This window comes from Pseudochaenichthys georgianus, chromosome 18, assembly GCF_902827115.2.
Source record: "Pseudochaenichthys georgianus chromosome 18, fPseGeo1.2, whole genome shotgun sequence".
NCBI classification, from domain to species: Eukaryota; Metazoa; Chordata; class Actinopteri; order Perciformes; family Channichthyidae; genus Pseudochaenichthys; species Pseudochaenichthys georgianus.
Window position 1 is genome coordinate 12,434,445 of NC_047520.1, and position 18,840 is coordinate 12,453,284.

Below are 18,840 nucleotides of genomic sequence, written 5' to 3' on the forward strand. Positions count from 1 at the left end.
TGCATCCTGCAAAAGTTCAAAGGCTGAAGACATGAGAGGGAGTGGGTATCTATTTTTAACTGTTATTTCATTAAGGGGACTATAGTCAATGCATGGACGGAGGGTACCATCTTTCTTATCGATGAAGAAAAACCCAGCGGCTGCTGAGGAGGATGGTCTGATGAGTCCAGTTTTTAGAGAGGAGTCAATATAGGACTTCATAGCCTCCCTTTCCGGTGCAGAGAGAGAGTAAAGTCTCCTTTTAGGGATCTGAGAACCAGCCAACAGGTTAAGGGGACAGTCATAAGGTCGGTGGGGAGGTAGGGACATGGCCCTAGTTTTGTTAAATGCTTCCTTTAAGTCCTGGTAACACAAGGGCACTTTAGTCAGGTCGGGATAATCCGAAATGGAGTCAGGCTTATGAGTGTGTTTGTCTTGTTCCTTTTCAGGTTCTGTGGAGAACCTAGGAAGGTCTGAACAGGTCAGCCTACAGCCTGGGCCCCATTCCTTAACCCTCCCTGATCGCCAGTCAATGATCGGATTATGTTTGATCAGCCATGGATAACCCAAAATCAAGGGGTGTAGTGCAGAGTCAAATAACTGGAATTTCATTTCCTCTATGTGTGTATTGTCAATGGTTATTTGGACAGGTTCAGATACATGGGTTATTTTAAATAATAACTTGCCATCTAAGGCACTGGCAGTAACAGGGGAAGTCAACGGAACAGTCTTGATGCATAGTCTCTTTGCCAAACTCCAGTCCATCAGACTTTCGTCGGCACCTGAATCGACTAATGTCCCCACAGTAATGTCTTGGTCACGCACTTGAATATGTACCATGGTCAATGAACGTGGAGGGAAATCAGTTGCAGAGAATTGGCTCACCAGCTGCATGGGTTCCTCCGGTGCAGCCGAGGGCGCTGGTTCCTTGGGCGAGGCTGAGGAAGGTGGACTGGAGCTCCATGGGTGTCGAAAGGCAGGTGAGTACCCCATGTGGCTCGGAGGTCGTGCACTGGTTCTGATTCTCTCCTTCTGCCTTTCATGAAGCCTGTTATCAATGCGAATTGACATGGCAATGATGGAATCAAGATCTGTGGGTAGTTCATGGGGTGCCAACTGGTCCTTTATAGAGTCTTGTAGACCATTCATGAAGGCATCAATTAAAGCAGGGGTGTTCCACCCACTGTCTGCTGCTAGAGTACGAAAATCTATTGCATAGTCTGTAGGGCTGTGCATCTTCACTGGTCTCACGATTCGATTACGATTATCCTGTCAACGATTCGATTCGGTTCGATATCCCGGTGCATCACGATTCATACCAATGCGTTGCATCCTCAATTTTCTATATTACTGCACATGGCTTATTTTTCATCAATGCATACTGCATGTATGTAAATACATATGAACTCTCTTTTTATTATTTAGAAAGTGCTTCAGAAATCAATTACATAAATGTCTTGACATTAATTTATAAACCAAAATAAATGAATTGTATAGGTCTAGCCTCCGTGTGTGAAGTTGTTCCATTCTCAATGTCCTGAATGTGGCATCACACACAGGACTTGAGTCTGAACACAGCAGACAACAGGAGTATTTACAACAGCATATACAAACAAAAATACTGCATGTGGGTGCACACTTACATTCTCTGTCTTACGGTTACATAAATCCCATGAATGTATGAGATTAAATTAGCTTCATTATATCTCAGTGATTAAGTGAATAACAACGTTTCTATCGGGTCACTATCAGCCTGTCACTCATTATTTTCAGGGAGGGGGCGGGGCTTGGAGTAACGGAGAGGAGACGGTGATCGCGGAAGCTTTTTTCCTCCTGCCTTCACAAACTTTACACACGTATATATCGTCTGCAAATTGCTAGAGGACATTCATACTTTGCAATCCAAGACTTAATTAAATCCACCAAAAACCTGACATGATTGTAACGCGATTATTTTTGAAAAACATAAATCCCTCCCTGTGTCTCTGAGCCGCAGCGACATGCACGGAGTGATTCAGAGCGGGTCCTGCTGTTGTCGGTTCTGGACTGGTGTTCTTGTGTTGGTGGATAAAGCAGACTGCTCCGTGTTGCTGTGCCGCTGTCACGTATGTTCCCTGATCTCTGAGTCACCGACCGATTTGATATTAAAGTGACAGAAAAAACGTTATAGTAAAGCCGCGGCCGGAAAATCAGGAAGCAACGTTACTACTCTATAACCGATTATCTTCCGTCACTGCATCGAGACCGAATCGTCCACGTCCGCATCGCAATGCATCGTAGAAACGATTATTTTCAACACCCCTAATAGTCTGTCACTCTCTGTTGTCCCTGTTTGATCTGCATAATGACTCGTGAGGCTTCTCTGGAAGGTGATGAGTGATCAAACACACAGCTTAGGGTCTGGGTAAACATGTTCAGTGACTGACATATGGGCGAGTTTCTTGACCACTCGGCTGTAGCCCAAGCAGCGGCTCTACCAGACATGTGGGACAACATAAAAGCTACCTTAGCTTGGTCCGAAACAAAGGCAGCAGGGTTATGAGCAAAATGTAGTTCACACTGTACCAGAAAGGATCGACAGTTACCAGAGTCCCCGGAAAACCTCTCCGGAGGAGCAAGGCGAAGCGTCGATCCAGGTGGGGTGGTGTGATCCGAAGCAACAGACGGTGGACCTGGCATTGCTGGAGTAGGTGCAGAGGAACCGTCTTTGAGGGGTGAGAGAACTTGCTGCATTAGAAGTGCCAGGTGATTTACTTGGTTGGTTACAGCTGATTGGAATTCATCCTGACGATCCGTGAGACCAATCATTCCTTGGTTGATGGAAGACAGCTGTTCAGCATGGAGGGTTAGCTTAGCATCCTGCGCTAACACATCGGCCTTGAAGGAACCGGAGTCGGCTGAGTCCATTTTTTGGCCAGTTCGTTCTGTTAGGGACCTTACAGACACTTGGACTCAAACGCACGACTCAAAAGAAAGTTTGTTCAAAAATAGTCTTTACTTTGTAAAAGTATAAAGTTCAAACAAAACATCACTCCTAAGAGGCAAAACATAGCAAAGCAAATTACAAACTAACTAAATAAACTTGACTATGGTCACAAAATACAATAATCTCTGGACGAGACAAGCTGGCTCTCTAAATGGCACAAGGCACAAGACGAACTGGCACAGGACAAAGGGAGACAGGACTATTTATACATGAGGTAAGGAGGAACAGGTGGAAACAATCAGGGGCGGGGCAGACACTGACGATGGCGGGAAAACACACAAAGGGAGGAAGTAAAGGGACCTGAAATGAGACCAGAGGTAAGTACAAAATAAAACAGGAAGTGCAATGACAGGACTAGACAGGTGAACAAAAAGACTTGACTAAACATAAATCTAACCTGGGCTATGAACTAAACGTAAAACAATAACATGAACCTGATTAACATGACATGAACAATTTAGCAGACATGACGGGATGTTACAGGTCCGTGCTTCGCTTTCACAGTTTGATGGCTCAATGGAAGTTTGACTTGATAGCTCCCTTGATGCACTTGGGTAATGAATCTCTTGGATTCATTAGTGTAACAGTCTTTATATGGTCTTGTTGAGACAGAAAAATGGTGCAGATTTAGACTGAGTCGTGTCTGATGTCCAGTTTGCAGATTTGGGGGTCTGTCACCAGGGTGACGTTAAAGTTGTCTTCCTTCTCTGCGGGGATGTACAGCTTGCCGCCCATGCTCTAAGGAAAAGAGGAAGGAAATGGTAATTAATTAATAAATAATTAATATTAAAATAATCATACATATATTTGGTGATTACACACTTTTTGCAATTTAGATAAGAACAAATATATTATTTCTTGGTCTTAATTTCATTGTGACTTGATCAGAATCAGGTTTATTGCCAAGTAGGTTTACACATACAGATGTTCATTGCCATAACTACACTGTAGCTGTGTTTATGACAACAACAAAAAGCCAGTTAAGGAAGATCAATTGTAAGAAAAGGACAAAAACAACTATTATAACATTCAAATTCTGAGAAATATTTACATGAAATATACATTAGATATACCTAAAGACTGTGTAAAGCATAATAAGACAACAATATGGAGAGTATTGGTATGAAAAGTGAAAAGCTTTGTGTACAAATGTGCGCAGATCCGACAGTATCAAAAGGAACAAGATATTGATGGCATAGTGTGAATTGATTTAATGCACAGTGTCTACGAGTGTCAATGGGGGTCCCGAGCCTTGTATTTAAAAAAACACAGACCTTGTTGTTGTTGTCAGAAATGTCGCTGATGAGGTCCCGAGGTTGTGGAACTTTGGGGATGAGGATCTCCTTATTCCTGTAGAGAGAAAGAGAGTTTAAGACCAGAGGCAAGCACACTACTTCATTCAAGCCGAGCTAAAAGGTGGAGGTGAAGACTCTACGTACTTCCTGCAATACACGATGGTCAGGACTGCCAGGACAGCAACCATCAGCGGCAGGAAGATGGCCACATACACCCACGCATTGAGATCTGACTCAGCAGCTGCATGCAAAAACATCACAGACATCATGAGTGACTTATACAGCCGCAGTGTGTTCAAGCTACAGTACACCATTAAAACCAGTGGTGGATTTACTTAAGTACTGTAATTACACATTTTGAGGTACTTGTACTTTACTTAAGTATTTCCTATTACTTCTTCCTATTTCCTACTACTATAAACTTCTAGGCAAATATTGTAATTTCTCCTCAAATACATTTTGTAGCTCCCCCCCCTTCACCAGCTGCAACATTAAACATCAATGATAAGCAATTATGATAAATATAATTTAGATTATTTTGAAAATGTTCAATGTGCATGATGTATACTTTTAGTTTTAGTACTTGAAGTATTTATGATGCTAATACTTTTGTACTTTTACTAAAGTAACATTTTGAATACAGGAGTTTTATTTGTACTGGAGTATTTCTACACTCTGGTATTTCTACTTTTACTTAAGTAAAAGATCTGAGTACATCTCTAGCACTTTTTAAAACAAGTACATATACAGATAATTGAAAAGGACGAATTTCGACTATTTTCTTAACCTTAGATTTTATGTTGGATAGTTTCATATTTTGAAATGCATCATATTTTCAAATAATTTGAATGTGTAAAGAAACAAGTAGTTAAACAATTGATCAAATAACTGCAAGGCATTTAAAAGAAAAATAAACCCCTCTGAACATAATGGACTACAACTATAAGTGTCACGAATAGGAAATACTCACGTAAAGTATTATATACCTCAAACTAATTAAATATAATAGATATAATCATTTCAATAAGATAAGAAAATAGACAAAGAGACGACGACCATACCAAAATACTTCTCGTCACTCAATAGTGTCTTTGCGCCTTCAAGTTCTCCAATGCCTTGAATAGTTATTCGGTACGAACACTTAGGGACAAACGTGAACTCAGCTGTTTCCCCGAAACCATCTAAATGCTGTGAGAAAGTGAAGGCACACAAATGATGTGGAATTTAAAGGTCCCCTATTATACTATTTTTCAACAATAGATTACAGGTCACAGATACAAAACATTAAAGACATTATTTTATGAATCTTAGAAACAATCACCTAATTTTAACTACTGTTGATTATGAACCAAAAGTAAATTGTGTTGTAGAATTAACAATTTATACTTTTCACAACTTAAATATAGTTTTATTTTCAAATAAAATTGCTCTGAAGACACCACTAGTAGCACAAACAGTTGTTTTCTACATTAGGTCCCATTATGTTTGTATTGTGCATCAACGCAATAATTTAAATAACATACAAGGAACAAAATGTGCCGAAAAATGTCTTTCTCTTTTTTAAAGGTCTATGCAAATGTAATTAGGAGGAAGGACATGACTTGAGGGTTACACAAATGACATGATAAGAAGAACTCCCTGGGACGATCACTTTTGCTTGGTCCCACTTCACAAAGTCAACCTTAAATAACCTTGTAGAATTCAAACCAGGACAACAGTTGAAAATTAGCCTGCTGGCTAATACTGGCTCATTTACAGCAATGTGAATTAATGTGCACTGTCCTTTAAATAAAATAAACAAACAAACAAACAAACAAACAAACAAACCACATCTATTCATCTTGGAAGTAAAATATGTCAATGTTAGAATCAGATATTGAGGTGCTACTAATATTGTTCTCTTGTGTTTCTTACCTTTTTTTCACTGCATTCTGTGTATGTAATGACATACTCCCAATGGATTTTGATGCTGGGAGGAGTCCAGCGGATTTTGAATTTATCCCCACTTTTGGTGACATTCCATTGCAGGGCAGGAGCTCTCACTGCATGGAAACAGACATAAAGTAACTAGGATACAGCCATACACAATGATAAGATAATGAATAAATAAATAACAACAAATCATGGAAATGTATCGATGGAATGACACGGAATGCTAGGAATGACCCCTGTAGTACTATTGATACTGGCGTACCATTCAATCTCAGCTTCTCCTTGAAGGTGTTCCTCACAGTCTGGTTTTTCAGCGTTCCGTTAAATGAAAAGATGATGGAATCATATACGTTTGCCTCCAGATCACAGCCGGTCCTGTCACTGCCGCGGTGAACGTACGATGGGCACTCTTTAATGACATTGTTGTTTAAGCTGGGAAAGACAGAGAAAACGCAGTGAAGTTAGGCCAAAAAAACACCTCAGAGAAGCCAACAATTGAAAAAATTATCTGAACCATTTCACAAACATCTAAATAAAAATATATACAACTCACACCTGGCCTAGAGGACACCACTGGGTTCAATTCAATTTAAAAAAGAGTTTGACGTTTTCTGGAAGTATTAATACTCCTAAATATGAAGATAAATAAGACGGTTAGCTTAGCTTAGCATGTAGATTGAAAACAAGGGTAAACAGCTAGCTGCTAGCCTAACTCTCTGTAGAGGAAATAACATTTAGCTTTATATAATTTCTAATTCAATTTAATTAACACACGACACCCTATTTATTTTTTAATTCATAAAAAATACTGACGTAAAAATCTACTTTTTCTTTAATCTTCAGACTTTTCGAACTTTCCAGAAGTCTGGAGCTGGCTTTTTGCGTTGAGTGATTTATTAGTTTGCTGAATCAGGAAATCAAATTTTGAAACCTGATACCTATTCTCGAGGTAAAAAAGGTAAAGTGTACCTTTTCACATGTTTCAACATTTGTTTGCCTATATTCCTTAAAGGTCTCCTATCATGCGTAATGGAGCATCACATTCCCAGGGAATATAGCATTACAAAATGAATATTCTCCATAAGGGAAAGAAGGTAGGCTAAATAGGCTCTGGAACGTAAATAGGGGGATCCAACCCAGAGTAGACATACGCCTGTGACACTCACACAGCCCGTGTGACAGGCGCTGTGCCGACAGAGGCTGCCCTCTCTGTAATGCACAAACAGACGCTGGGAACTGCGTAAAGCAGCCGTCTGTGCAATATAGCATGACATCGTGCGCACGGGACAGAGGAGATGAGATGTGGCTTCCTCCTCTGATGTGTGAGGAGGAGGAAAGAAGCCATCCAAAGGTATCACTCTCGATCTAAAAGAGCTTGTGATCACCTTTGGCATAAAAGCCGGGTTCGGGAGCAAAACAGCTGAGCTGCCATCTCCTTGGATCCGGAGACATGACGGAGCCACAGAGAGAGCCGACAAATCACTCACCCTTTTAGCTGATGTCAGAGCCAGGAGCAGAGCTACTTTGGCTGACAAGAACTTTAGGTTTCAAATGGAGCTTTACTCAGTGCGCGTAACACTAAAGCCAAAAACCCATTGAGGCGCCAAAGCGCGTGACACAGGTCTGAGTCTCTGTACTCCCCGTAGAAAACGTTTTGTCAGAGGGTGACTAAACACCGTGCTGACCCCAAACCTACGTGGCAAGATGAAATGGCAGCATCATATGTTTTTACCGTGCTATAAGCCAAATTCCTGTCCAGCAACAGCTGGAGGAACGACAGCACGAGGCAGGGGGCCCGTAACAGGGTCCAGGCTTTTCCCTACACACCAAACGGAACATTGTCCATTTGGCTGATCGTACACCTCCCTGGCGATTTATGTAGGCCGCCGCTGCTTTGTTGTCTGTTCGAATCAACACATGTTGATTGTACAGCAACGGGGAGAAGTGCTGGATTACTCTCCATACGGAGAAAGTAAAAAATCCAGTTTATAAGGAGTGACTAGTGAGCCGGCCACTGTCCCCCCCACTGCCTGCGACATGCACGTTCCTCAGCCTGCGAGAGATGCGTCTGTGAACACTGCGGTGTGTGACGTCACTCTGATCAGGGACACCCCCACTGACAGGACGTGGAGATTTTTCCAGTGGGTTAAATCCAAACCCATGGAAGGAGGAATGTACACCTCTGACGCACAGGGTCGATGCACAGGCGAATAAACCACCTCTGGAGTCTCCTTACTGTGAAGGAGACCCAGGGGGATCACCACGTGACCAGCTGACATCATGTCTAACAGCTGCATCACGGAGAGGGCTGTCACCAGCCCGCGCGCGGGGTGTGACGCGCCAGAGGAGAGCTGTCACTTCCTCCCCTCTCCGCTGTGAGAGTCGCTCTCTCATGCGGGCTGAGTTCAATTCCACTCCCAGTTAAATGATAACCTGGGAGGGACGAGGACAGCTGTATCGTCTGTAAAGCCGCATCCTCCCTAGAGCGAGCCAGCCACAGCCGGTCGTCCTGGTAAAATAACACTCTCATCCCCATTCTGAGTAGCTGCTCCAACCGTCTCCACCCACTTTGAAAAAGTGCGTGGAGCCAGGAATGAGAAACGCAGGAATTTGCTGTGTTTCGGGATGATGGTTACGTGGAAGAATCATAGGGAAGAATGCATCCTTCAGGATTATGGATGTGAACCAGTCTCCCTGGTGAACACACTCCAGCACCTGCATGGGAAAATGCCATTCCCTTGTTGGACACTGACAGATCATGTGTCAGTGTCGGAAGATAACTGTGTGCATCTAGACCGGGTGACAACAATACCTATTGACGCAGCAACCACTGTAAGTTATAGTCTTGTTTAATTAGACTTCTCTGTTTAATCTATTCTACTCTGTATAATTGTTCTGCAGGTATTGTAGCTAAAACGGCGCTTTTGAGAGATTTTAAATCTCAGATCTGCTCAAGTGAACCTGTTACACAGGTCTCAGTGGGCACTCAAGCCTGCATTACAATATAGGCAGGGCCACTCTGCTGTCGCCCATCAGCTGTAGAGAGTTAACTAATTAGAAGGGGGTGGCCCCACAGCTGTGAGAACTCAGCAATCAGGCGTCCATTTTAGGTAGCTCTTTCCTGGAGCGTCAGATAGCCGAAGACTGACAAAGACATTGGAGTCCTGCGGGAGTAAGACTGACAAAGACATTGGAGTCCTGCGGGAGTCACGAGGGTGGCAAAGAGGAGGCAAATCCTACTCTGATTGAGCTAATTTTCTTTTCTTTAGTTTTCTAGCCCCTCATGCTATAATCATGTGTATTTTCTCCATTCCTGTTCATGGGTCTTCTCACAATTATCACTGGCCCCGTGTATCTTCTAATCGCTATAACCGGCCTGCTCTCGTCTATCCCACATGCTCCACTGAGATCCAACATCTAGTTTCAGGTGGCCTGTGGAACTGTCAGCTGTTCCTAAGGCTGACTTCATCTCTGACTACGCCTCCCTGCAGACCCTGGATTTCCTTGCTCTCACTGAGACCTGGATTACTCCATCCAACACATCCACCCCAGCAGCTCTCTCCACAGCATATTCCTTCTCCCATACACCCAGACCCACTGGCAGAGGAGGTGGCACTGGTCTCCTGCTCTCTCCCAAATGGAGCTTTTCCCTCTTCAAGCTACCTAACTTCACTCCTTCCACCTTTGAATTCCATGCCGTCACAGTAACCCATCCTATACAATTAACCATTGTTGTTCTCTACCGTCCACCAGGCGCCTTGGGGGACTTCTTGGAGGAATTAGATAATCTCCTCTCACACATCCCTGAAACTGGCCCTCCCGCTGTACTTCTCGGAGACTTCAACCTCCAGACAGGGAAGATAGACGAACTAACATCTCTGTTAACCGCCTTTGCTTTCTCACTGTCTCCGTCCCCACCAACTCATAAAGCTGGCAATGTCCTTGATCTCATATTCTCAAGGAACTGCACTACTTCTAACCGCTCTGTAAACCCGCTCCACACATCCGATCACTTCTTCATTTCATTCTCTCTATCCCTTTCCAAACATAACAAACTAATCTCTTCTCATCCTGCACCTGTCCGCCGTAACCTTCGTTTCCTCTCCCCCTCTACCTTTGCCTCATCGGTGCTCTCAGCCCTCCCTTCCTCTGACTCGTTCCAACTCCTGCCTCCAAACTCTGCTGCAGAAACTCTCCTCTCTACTCTCTCATCCTCTCTGGACTCTCTCTGTCCTCTCACATCTCGGCAGGCTCGTCAGTCCCCTCCTGCTCCCTGGCTAAATGACGCACTGCGTGCTAATAGAACCGTCCTTCGGGCAGCAGAGCGGAAACGGTGGAAATCCAAACACCGTGACGACCTCCTAACCTATCAGGCTCTCCTCTCCTCTTTCTCTGCTTCGATCTCTCAGGCAAAAAGCACTTTCTTTCAAGATAAGATCCAATCTTCCTATTCCAATACCAAAAAACAATTTTCCATCTTCTCCTCCCTCCTGGACCCTCCCAAAGCCCCTCCCCCCTCCTCACTTCTGTCAAGCGACTTTGTTAACCACTTTGAAAAAAAGGTTGATGATATTCGCTCTTCTTTTTCTGACTCACCTTTACTCACCGCTGGGTCACCAGACCCTCCTTCCACCCGCACACTAACCTCCTTTTCCCCTCTCTCGCCAAGTGAGGTTCTTACCCTCATTACCTCTGCCCGCCCTACCACCTGTTCTCTGGACCCTATCCCTTCAAACCTCCTTCAGACTATTGCTCCTGATATTCTACCGTTTCTCACCCATTTAATCAACACTTCTCTAACTTCTGGTCACTTTCCAAACAGTCTCAAGGAGGCAAGAGTAAACCCTCTCCTAAAGAAACCCACTCTCAACCCGTCTGATGTTATAAACTACAGGCCTGTCTCTCTCCTCCCGTTCCTGTCTAAAACACTTGAACGCGCTGTCTTTAAACAACTCTCCTGTTATCTCCATCAGAACAACCTTCTGGATCCGCACCAGTCTGGTTTCAAGGCAGGTCACTCCACAGAAACTGCTCTCATTGCTGTCACTGAGGAACTGCGCACTGCCAAAGCAGCATCCCTCTCCTCTGTCATCATCCTTTTGGACCTGTCTGCTGCATTCGACACGGTGAACCATCAGATCCTCCTTCGCACTCTCCAAGAACTTGGAGTTTCAGGCTCTGCACTTTCCCTCCTCACCTCATACCTCATAGATCGTACCTACAGGGTAACTTGGAGAGGGTTGGAGAGGGACCCTTGTCAATTAACTACAGGGGTCCCTCAGGGCTCTGTTCTTGGTCCCCTCTTCTCCCTGTACACAAACTCGCTCGGATCTGTCATTAGCCCGCATGGTTTTTCATACCACTGCTACGCTGACGACACCCAATTAATTCTGTCCTTTCCCCCGCTCAGAGACCCAGGTTGTCGCACGCATCTCTGCTTGTCTAGTTGACATCTCTCAGTGGATGTCTGCTCATCACCTCAAGCTCAACAAAACTGAACTGCTTTTCCTTCCGGGAAAAATTGTCCCACTCTTGACCTAACATTCAACATCGGCACCTCTGTTGTTTCCCCGACCCAGACTGCAAGGAATCTGGGTGTGATCCTAGATAACAACCTGTCCTTCACTGCAAACATCGCTGCTACAACCCGCTGCTGCAGATACACGCTTTACAACATCAGGAGGATACGTCCCCAGCTGACCCAGAAAGCGGCGCAGGTTCTGGTCCAGGCTCTCGTCATCTCACGCCTAGACTACTGCAACTCCCTCCTGGCTGGTCTACCTGCATGTGCCATCCGACCTCTGCAGCTCATCCAGAATGCAGCGGCTCGTCTGGTCTTCAACCTTCCTACATTTTCCCACACCACGCCGCTCCTCCGCTCCCTTCACTGGCTTCCGGTAACTGCTAGAATCCACTTCAAGACACTGGTACTTGCTTACCATGCTGCGAATGGATCTGGCCCTTCCTACATCCAGGACATGGTTAAACTGTACACCCCAGCGCGTGCACTACGCTCTGCATCAGCCAAACGACTCACTGCACCCTCGCTGCGATGGGGACCCAAGTTCCCATCAGCAAAAACACGTGGGTTTGCTATCCTGGCTCCAAAATGGTGGAATGAGCTCCCCATTGACATCAGGACAGCAGAAAGCTTACACATCTTCCGGCGCAGACTGAAAACTCATCTCTTTCGACTCCACCTCGAGCGATAGAATTACTAACAAAGAAATAGCTAGAAATGTCTCCAGTTAATGACTTACAATAAGGCAATTGTCTTTTGTATTACATGTTTTCTGAAATAGCATGTTTAAATATGCAAATTAACCATTATCTCATTACATATGCGCATATTTTAACACATTTCAGGAATCGAAATCTCAACTTTGGATAAAGCCAGGTTCAAAGGTTCATTTTGTAGTCATATTAGCATCTAAGGCTTTTACAGAAGGGATTTTGGATATCTCTTTTTATCACTCCATAAATCAGAAAATACTGTCAATAGCCCTAAAATATCAATTTTCGCCATGTTTTTAGGTATAAAATGTTATATAATTCAGGCTATGAATGATATATGAACAAACCCTTCTGTAAAAGCCATCATAATATTGATAGGAATATAACTGGAAGGTTTGGTGTATGTACGTGCAACTGAAGTGGAGATTTCGAACTCAGAGTAGGAGAAAAACTCATTTTGAGAAAACAACCTTTAAAGATTGTATTTAAAGAAAGTATTTTGTACGTTTTCCTTTCCTTCCTGCCTGAAAGAAAACATGTTATGGAATCAAAATAGCACAAAATCTCAAAATTGACCAGTGCATGAAAAACGATGTTTTTGCCTGCCGTGTGGTTGGTTACTTTCCCTTATGGAGAATATTAATGCTATATTCCCTGGGAATGTGATGCTCCATTATGCATGGCGAAATGGACATCGGTTATTAATTGAGCAGGTGTGTTTTTGTGCTTCTGGTAAGTTCGGACGGACCAGTGGGGCGTAGACTACATCCTGCTTTGCCCTTAACCCAATAGTGATAGCCTTAGAGGGCGAAGCCTTATACGATATAGCACTGGGGTTACATACTGTAACCCAGTTTCTATGAGTATCAGGCCCCACTGGCTCTGCGAATAGCTGAAGAAAAGCTGTTTGTGTGGGAGCAGATTGTAGATCAGGAGTGTCAAACTCAAATACACAGTGGGCCAAAATAAAAAAAATCGGTGCTAGTCGAGGGCCGGACTGGTTCAATGTTTATTGCAAAACTTATTGAAATGAACTTATTGCACATATTAAACCTGGAACTAACAAAGCTTAAATGATTGCCTATAAAAACAACATTAAACATTAAATAATCAGTTGCATTCATTTTTTATGGCTCTATCTGCAGAGTCATTTCTTATGATTACATTTTTCCACAGGCCAACAACAGCTTCAAAAAAACAATTCCCCTCAAAGAAAAAACCAAACATGCCCGTCTCAGAGCCAATGGGAAGGAAACATCCATGTAAACTCAGTTTGCTGCTCTGTGATGCTAGTTCAAGCCAGATACTTGGCATCTCATCTCGGGTGCAAGGTCATCAATGTTTGGGCTCAGGCTCTGAGCTGAGGAAATCCTCAGGATGGAGTGAAGGTGTGCGTGCAATATACCGACGCGCCAGATCTTATAGTAATTCAAAATTATCCTGCGGGCCGAAATTAAATCCACCAAGGGCCTGATTTGGCCCCGGGCCTTGAGTTTGACACGTGTTGTAGAGACTACTTCCTATCTATACGGAAGTGAGTCCGTAGGTGGGGCCCACGTCATAGGTGGGCGTGGATTAAGTCTGTCAGTGCTGCACAAATGCAGTGGGATTACCCAATAGCGATAGCCTTAGAGGGTGAAGCTTTATACGATATAGAACAAGAGACCCGGGCTCTTTCTCATTTCATCAAATCCCCCTCCTCGTCTCCTCGGTCCTCCGGTAGTGACCCAGAAATGAATTTCAGCGCGCCATTTTGAAGGACATCTCATTTCTCTAAATGCTCTTTGGATGAGCTATAACCGAGGATACACTGATGGGTCCACCACGGCTCCTTCGCGGATGCATTTCCGGGAACAGAGATGTTTCAAAGCGTCGTGACGCACGGCCGGACTTATCTCAGCCAATGACAGCTCTGCATGCATCACCTGGATATTATTGTATTAACTGCTTTCATCGCAACACGATGTTTACAGTGAACAGCTGTGAGGTCCGTTCAGAAAGCAGAGCAGTGTGTATAATATACATCACTCAGTATAACAGGCCTACTCTCTTTATTTGCTTTAGTTTAGTAGATATCTACAAACAAAGAGTCGATATTTTTCTAAAACCATTTAGTGCTTCACATAATAAAATACACAACGTACTAATACTAAATACATTTGAAGCCTTTTTTTATATAAGCTGTCCACCATGTCAATAAGTTTCTCTTTTTGTAGTGTATTGGTCTTTTGTAGAGGATTTTCATTGCCAGCTAAAATCTTGCCTAGGGCAGAAAATTGGTCAGAACCGGCCCTGGTGTCATCCCCATAGCACCCCCCATTTGAAACATGTTCCCACGGCTATGGTACGGCTCTGAGTCCCCTTGACTCTAGAGTCTGCAGGAAGTTTCACTGCTCCGCGTCCCCTGAGCCAAACCATAACTTCTGGCAGCTATCCTACTTGCTAAAGGATAGGCAGATGGACTGGGGTACGTTGTAATGTGATTTTACTTAAACTTAAATTGACAAGAGACTCGATGAATAAACATTCCAAGAGTCAACAAAAAGTCTCCTAAACTTAAACTGACACCCGATAAAAAGCGAGGTCGACGAACACGGGGACTTTAGCCTCAGTTAAACAAAAAGTATTTCCTGCCACTCGGGTTCTGCTGAATCTTATGTGATGAAATCAGTATCAGGAGATTTTGCAATACAGCTTACTCATTTACCATTATAATTACCAAACTGGGTGTAAAGCAGCTGGAAATTGCTCCATCCTGAGACATATAAATGCTGCTTATACATTTATTTTAGATAATAATAATTAAAAAAGCTATATTTCAATATAGATTATAATACCACAGCCTGAAAGGGGACATTCTAAGTTTTATCTTTGCTACTTTAGAGTTTTTCAATTATACTTCACGGATTATAACATTTACATAGTATTTCAACATCTTTATCTTTACACAACGCACTGAATACTTCTTCTAACAAGCAACTTCCTAAAAAAATGTAGAAATGTCCCGACACGAAAATAATGTAACAGCTAGTAACAGCTAGTGTTGGTCCCGTTTACTGTGACACAACAGCACTGCACACCAATGTGTTTTTCCATTCAATTCAATTCAAATGGGGTAATTGGCATGACCATAATGACCTACCTACAGTATGGCCAAAGCTTTGTACAATTACGACATCTATATACAGTATAAATAAACATTTGGGCAGTTATAATAATGTTATTTATATGGTGCTCAAAACGCTTAATTATTATATACTATTATAGTTATGTTCATAACCATTTTGAGCGAAAAGCAATCACAACATGTTTTCTTTACAAGGAAACCAATATAGTATATCAACATGAATTATTTATTTAAAACACAGATAGAAAACGTTAAGGTGAGTTATTGACTATTTTGCAGTATAATTCTGATGATGAATTCATATAATACATTAATAAGAAAATAATAATAGAAAGTAAAAAGACCTGAGATGTGAGTCTAGTAAGATTATTAGTTTTCTTTTTCAAAGAATTGAGGATGAGGTTTGAATTGTGGGCATTGTATGAGGAAGTGCTGCGTTGTTCCCACAGCAGTTCCTCCATGCTGTTGGTATAATGGCTTCTCTTTTGGCAGCCATGTTTTCTTATATCTGCCTGTCTCTAAGGCCAGGCAGAGAACACTGTCTGCACTTTGTCAACATGTGTCTGTGTTTAGCAAAAAATAAACTCACTGATAGAAAAAACCCAGATTTGAGGGAGTGTGAGCGATCTGGTTCCAGGTGCAGTGAGCTTCCGTGGGGGTAGTAATGAAGCACTGCAAGTCCTGCACCAGAGCTGGCAGGATATGACACACACACACACACACACACACACACACACACACACACACACACACACACACACACACACACACACACACACACACACACACACACACACACACACACACACACACACACACACACACACACACACACACACACACACACACACACACACACACACAGCATTACATGTATAAACAAACACATGGTAATGAATTTCAACTGCAGCAGAAGCATTCAGCTACCTGGGTAAGTGGCGATCACTGGCTCGTATCTTGCACAATTACTCCTTATAGACACATTCAGAAACCCCCCGTACATCACCATCTTCAGGCTGACGGGGGACGTGACTGAGTTCTAAATCCACCAAGAATAGGAAAGCAGAACAAAACAAAAACAATGAGGAACAAAAAGCAGTACTTTCCAGGAATTATAACATGTTATTCGCGTGCTAACACATTGAACTACCACACTGGGTGTAAAACAGCTGGAAATTGCTCCATCCTGAGACATATAAATGCTGCTTATACATTTATTTTAGATAATAATAATTAAAAAAGCTATATTTCAATATAGATTATAATACCACAGCCTGAAAGGGGACATTCTGAGTTTAATCTTTGCTACTTTAGAGTTTTTCAATTATACTTCTCGGATTATAACATGTAATGCAATATATTTTACATCATAGTATTTCAACATCTTTATCTTTACACAACGCACTGAATACTTCTTCTAACAAGCAACTTCCTAAAGAAATGTAGAAATGTCCCGACACGAAAATAATGTAATAATTTATGTAAACATAATATAACAAAACAATATATTATTATAGATATAATAATAATAAGAGAGTCTATGCATGTTTTAATATTTCTAACAATGACATAAAAAACATTAGTAAATTGAGGTTATTGTTATCCAGGAAATGATGGAACTAAAATAGGTGCTGTATACACTGAAAAACTATTAAATACAATTACATTCAAACCAAAAAACGAAATACATGCATACTCACATGTGTCTCTGATTTAAAACTGTCTTTTTGTACTGCAATCACATCATATCTGCAGTTTTTCACCGGGTGCTGTGCTGGTTCCCAGGTCACCTTCTGCTCGAAATCATTAATCCATTGTACGGACACATGTTGTGGTAATCCTTCGGTAAAGAAAGAGAAAATACAGACATTTGATAAAACATAATTCCTTGATACAGATATAAAAAACATATGAACTTATCCGGAGATAAAAGCTACTTCATCTTAATTGGGTCATATAGTGAAGCCAATGACCACATTTCCCACAGTTCATAGCTTTCTTCAAGAAAGTGAAACGGTAAACATTTACATTTTGATATCACTGAAAAGATCATCAAATAAGTATACTATTTACAAAGACACATTGCCTGCACGGTAACTTGCATATGTTATTATTATCATTTATGTAGGAAATAATGGGAGTGTTCCTTTATACTGTATATTCCATGGAATGTGACACGCGAATCATTACCGACTACTAGTTCTTAGAATTAACTCTTATTCCCTGGAACAACTGTGAGACAATTCTTTTTGACACAGTAAAATACTTATATTTGAGCCTGTATGTAGTCAGAGTTATTCATTTATTTATTTTAATTTGTCATTTTTGTTAAAGTGACACTTTGATGCAGATATCATTTATTTACAGAGGTGAACAAAGTATTCAGATTCTTTACTTGAGAAAAAGTAATAATACCAAACTGTACAAATACTCAATTTCAAGTACTGCATCAAGATGCTAAAAGCGTTTAATATAGCCTATATTTTAACAAAAAACTTCTTAGCAAAATTGCTGCTTAAATATAATGTCTATACCAAATAATTGTGTTGTGTGTTAAAATCTGAATTTAGTAAGTAAAAGTAAATAAATCTGGACAATACATGTAAAAAGTACAACCTTTGCTTCTAAAATGTAGTAGAGTAGAACTATAAAGCAGCTATACGATGAAAATAATTGGATAAAGTACTTCAAATGTGTAAAGTACAGTACTTGAGTAGAAGTACTTTCCACCGCTGTTTATTAACAGAACATTGTTGTTAGACAGACTGTCTGGCTTTAATATGCCTGCACTGCACCTCCAAGGTGCGCAATACATTATTAGGCAATCTATAACAACTGTATAACAACTGTATCCTGTATGCTTGTTTTCCTGCTCTGTAGTGACGTCAGTACTGGGAAAACACCGCTGGGAAAATTCCATCAAGGGAGCAGATTGAGAACACAAACGTTGGGAAAAGTACCACAGCAAGTTTTGTTGTAAATATTTTCTTACCGTCTTGAGACAGGGCCGTTAAAAAGAGGCAGCTTAAAACGAAGATGTCCCGACTTTGATACATGTCGGTTTTCCTGTCTGAGTTTCGATAGTAAAAAAATGTATTGGTAAATTATTCTCGTTTCTAACGACGACCGCCTGGTGTCAGTCCTGCTGTCACGGTTTCTAAAAAGACAGTAAATGTACGTGTTTTAATCATAGACTTAAAGGTTTTAATCTAACCTTCCAGTTTGCTCTGAAATATATGAGACCTGTTGGAGGCGGGAAATGGGCGTAGACTAGAGCTTCCCTTTTC

The 18,840-nt window shown here is 41.9% G+C and overlaps 1 protein-coding gene across 1 annotated transcript; it reads right to left on the reverse strand.

The window, feature by feature from the left end:
• Window positions 1–2,951: 2,951 nt before the first annotated feature.
• LOC117464098 (uncharacterized) lies at window positions 2,952–18,801 on the reverse strand. The gene is made up of 10 exons (XM_034106641.2): window positions 18,546–18,801; window positions 17,254–17,393; window positions 16,481–16,592; window positions 16,143–16,245; window positions 6,455–6,624; window positions 6,175–6,302; window positions 5,322–5,448; window positions 4,405–4,501; window positions 4,240–4,315; window positions 2,952–3,703 (listed from the first exon to the last, which is right to left on the reverse strand). The coding sequence occupies exons 1-10, from the start codon at window positions 18,607–18,609 to the stop codon at window positions 3,593–3,595; spliced, it is 1,128 nt and encodes a 375-aa protein (XP_033962532.1). The 5' UTR covers window positions 18,610–18,801; the 3' UTR covers window positions 2,952–3,592.
• Between the last annotated feature and the right edge of the window lie 39 nt (window positions 18,802–18,840).

What these genes read in the sequence shown, in the direction of transcription:
- LOC117464098 (XM_034106641.2), bottom strand. Translation starts at nt 18,609, where the DNA reads ATGTATCAAAGTCGGGACATCTTCGTTTTAAGCTGCCTCTTTTTAACG. An exon ending in GTTTTAAATCAGAGACACAT is followed by an intron (nt 16,593 to 17,253) that starts GTGAGTATGCAT and finishes TGGTGGATTTAG; the next exon opens with AACTCAGTCACGTCCCCCGT. An exon ending in AATCTGGGTTTTTTCTATCA is followed by an intron (nt 6,625 to 16,142) that starts GTGAGTTTATTT and finishes TGTCTTTCCCAG; the next exon opens with CTTAAACAACAATGTCATTA.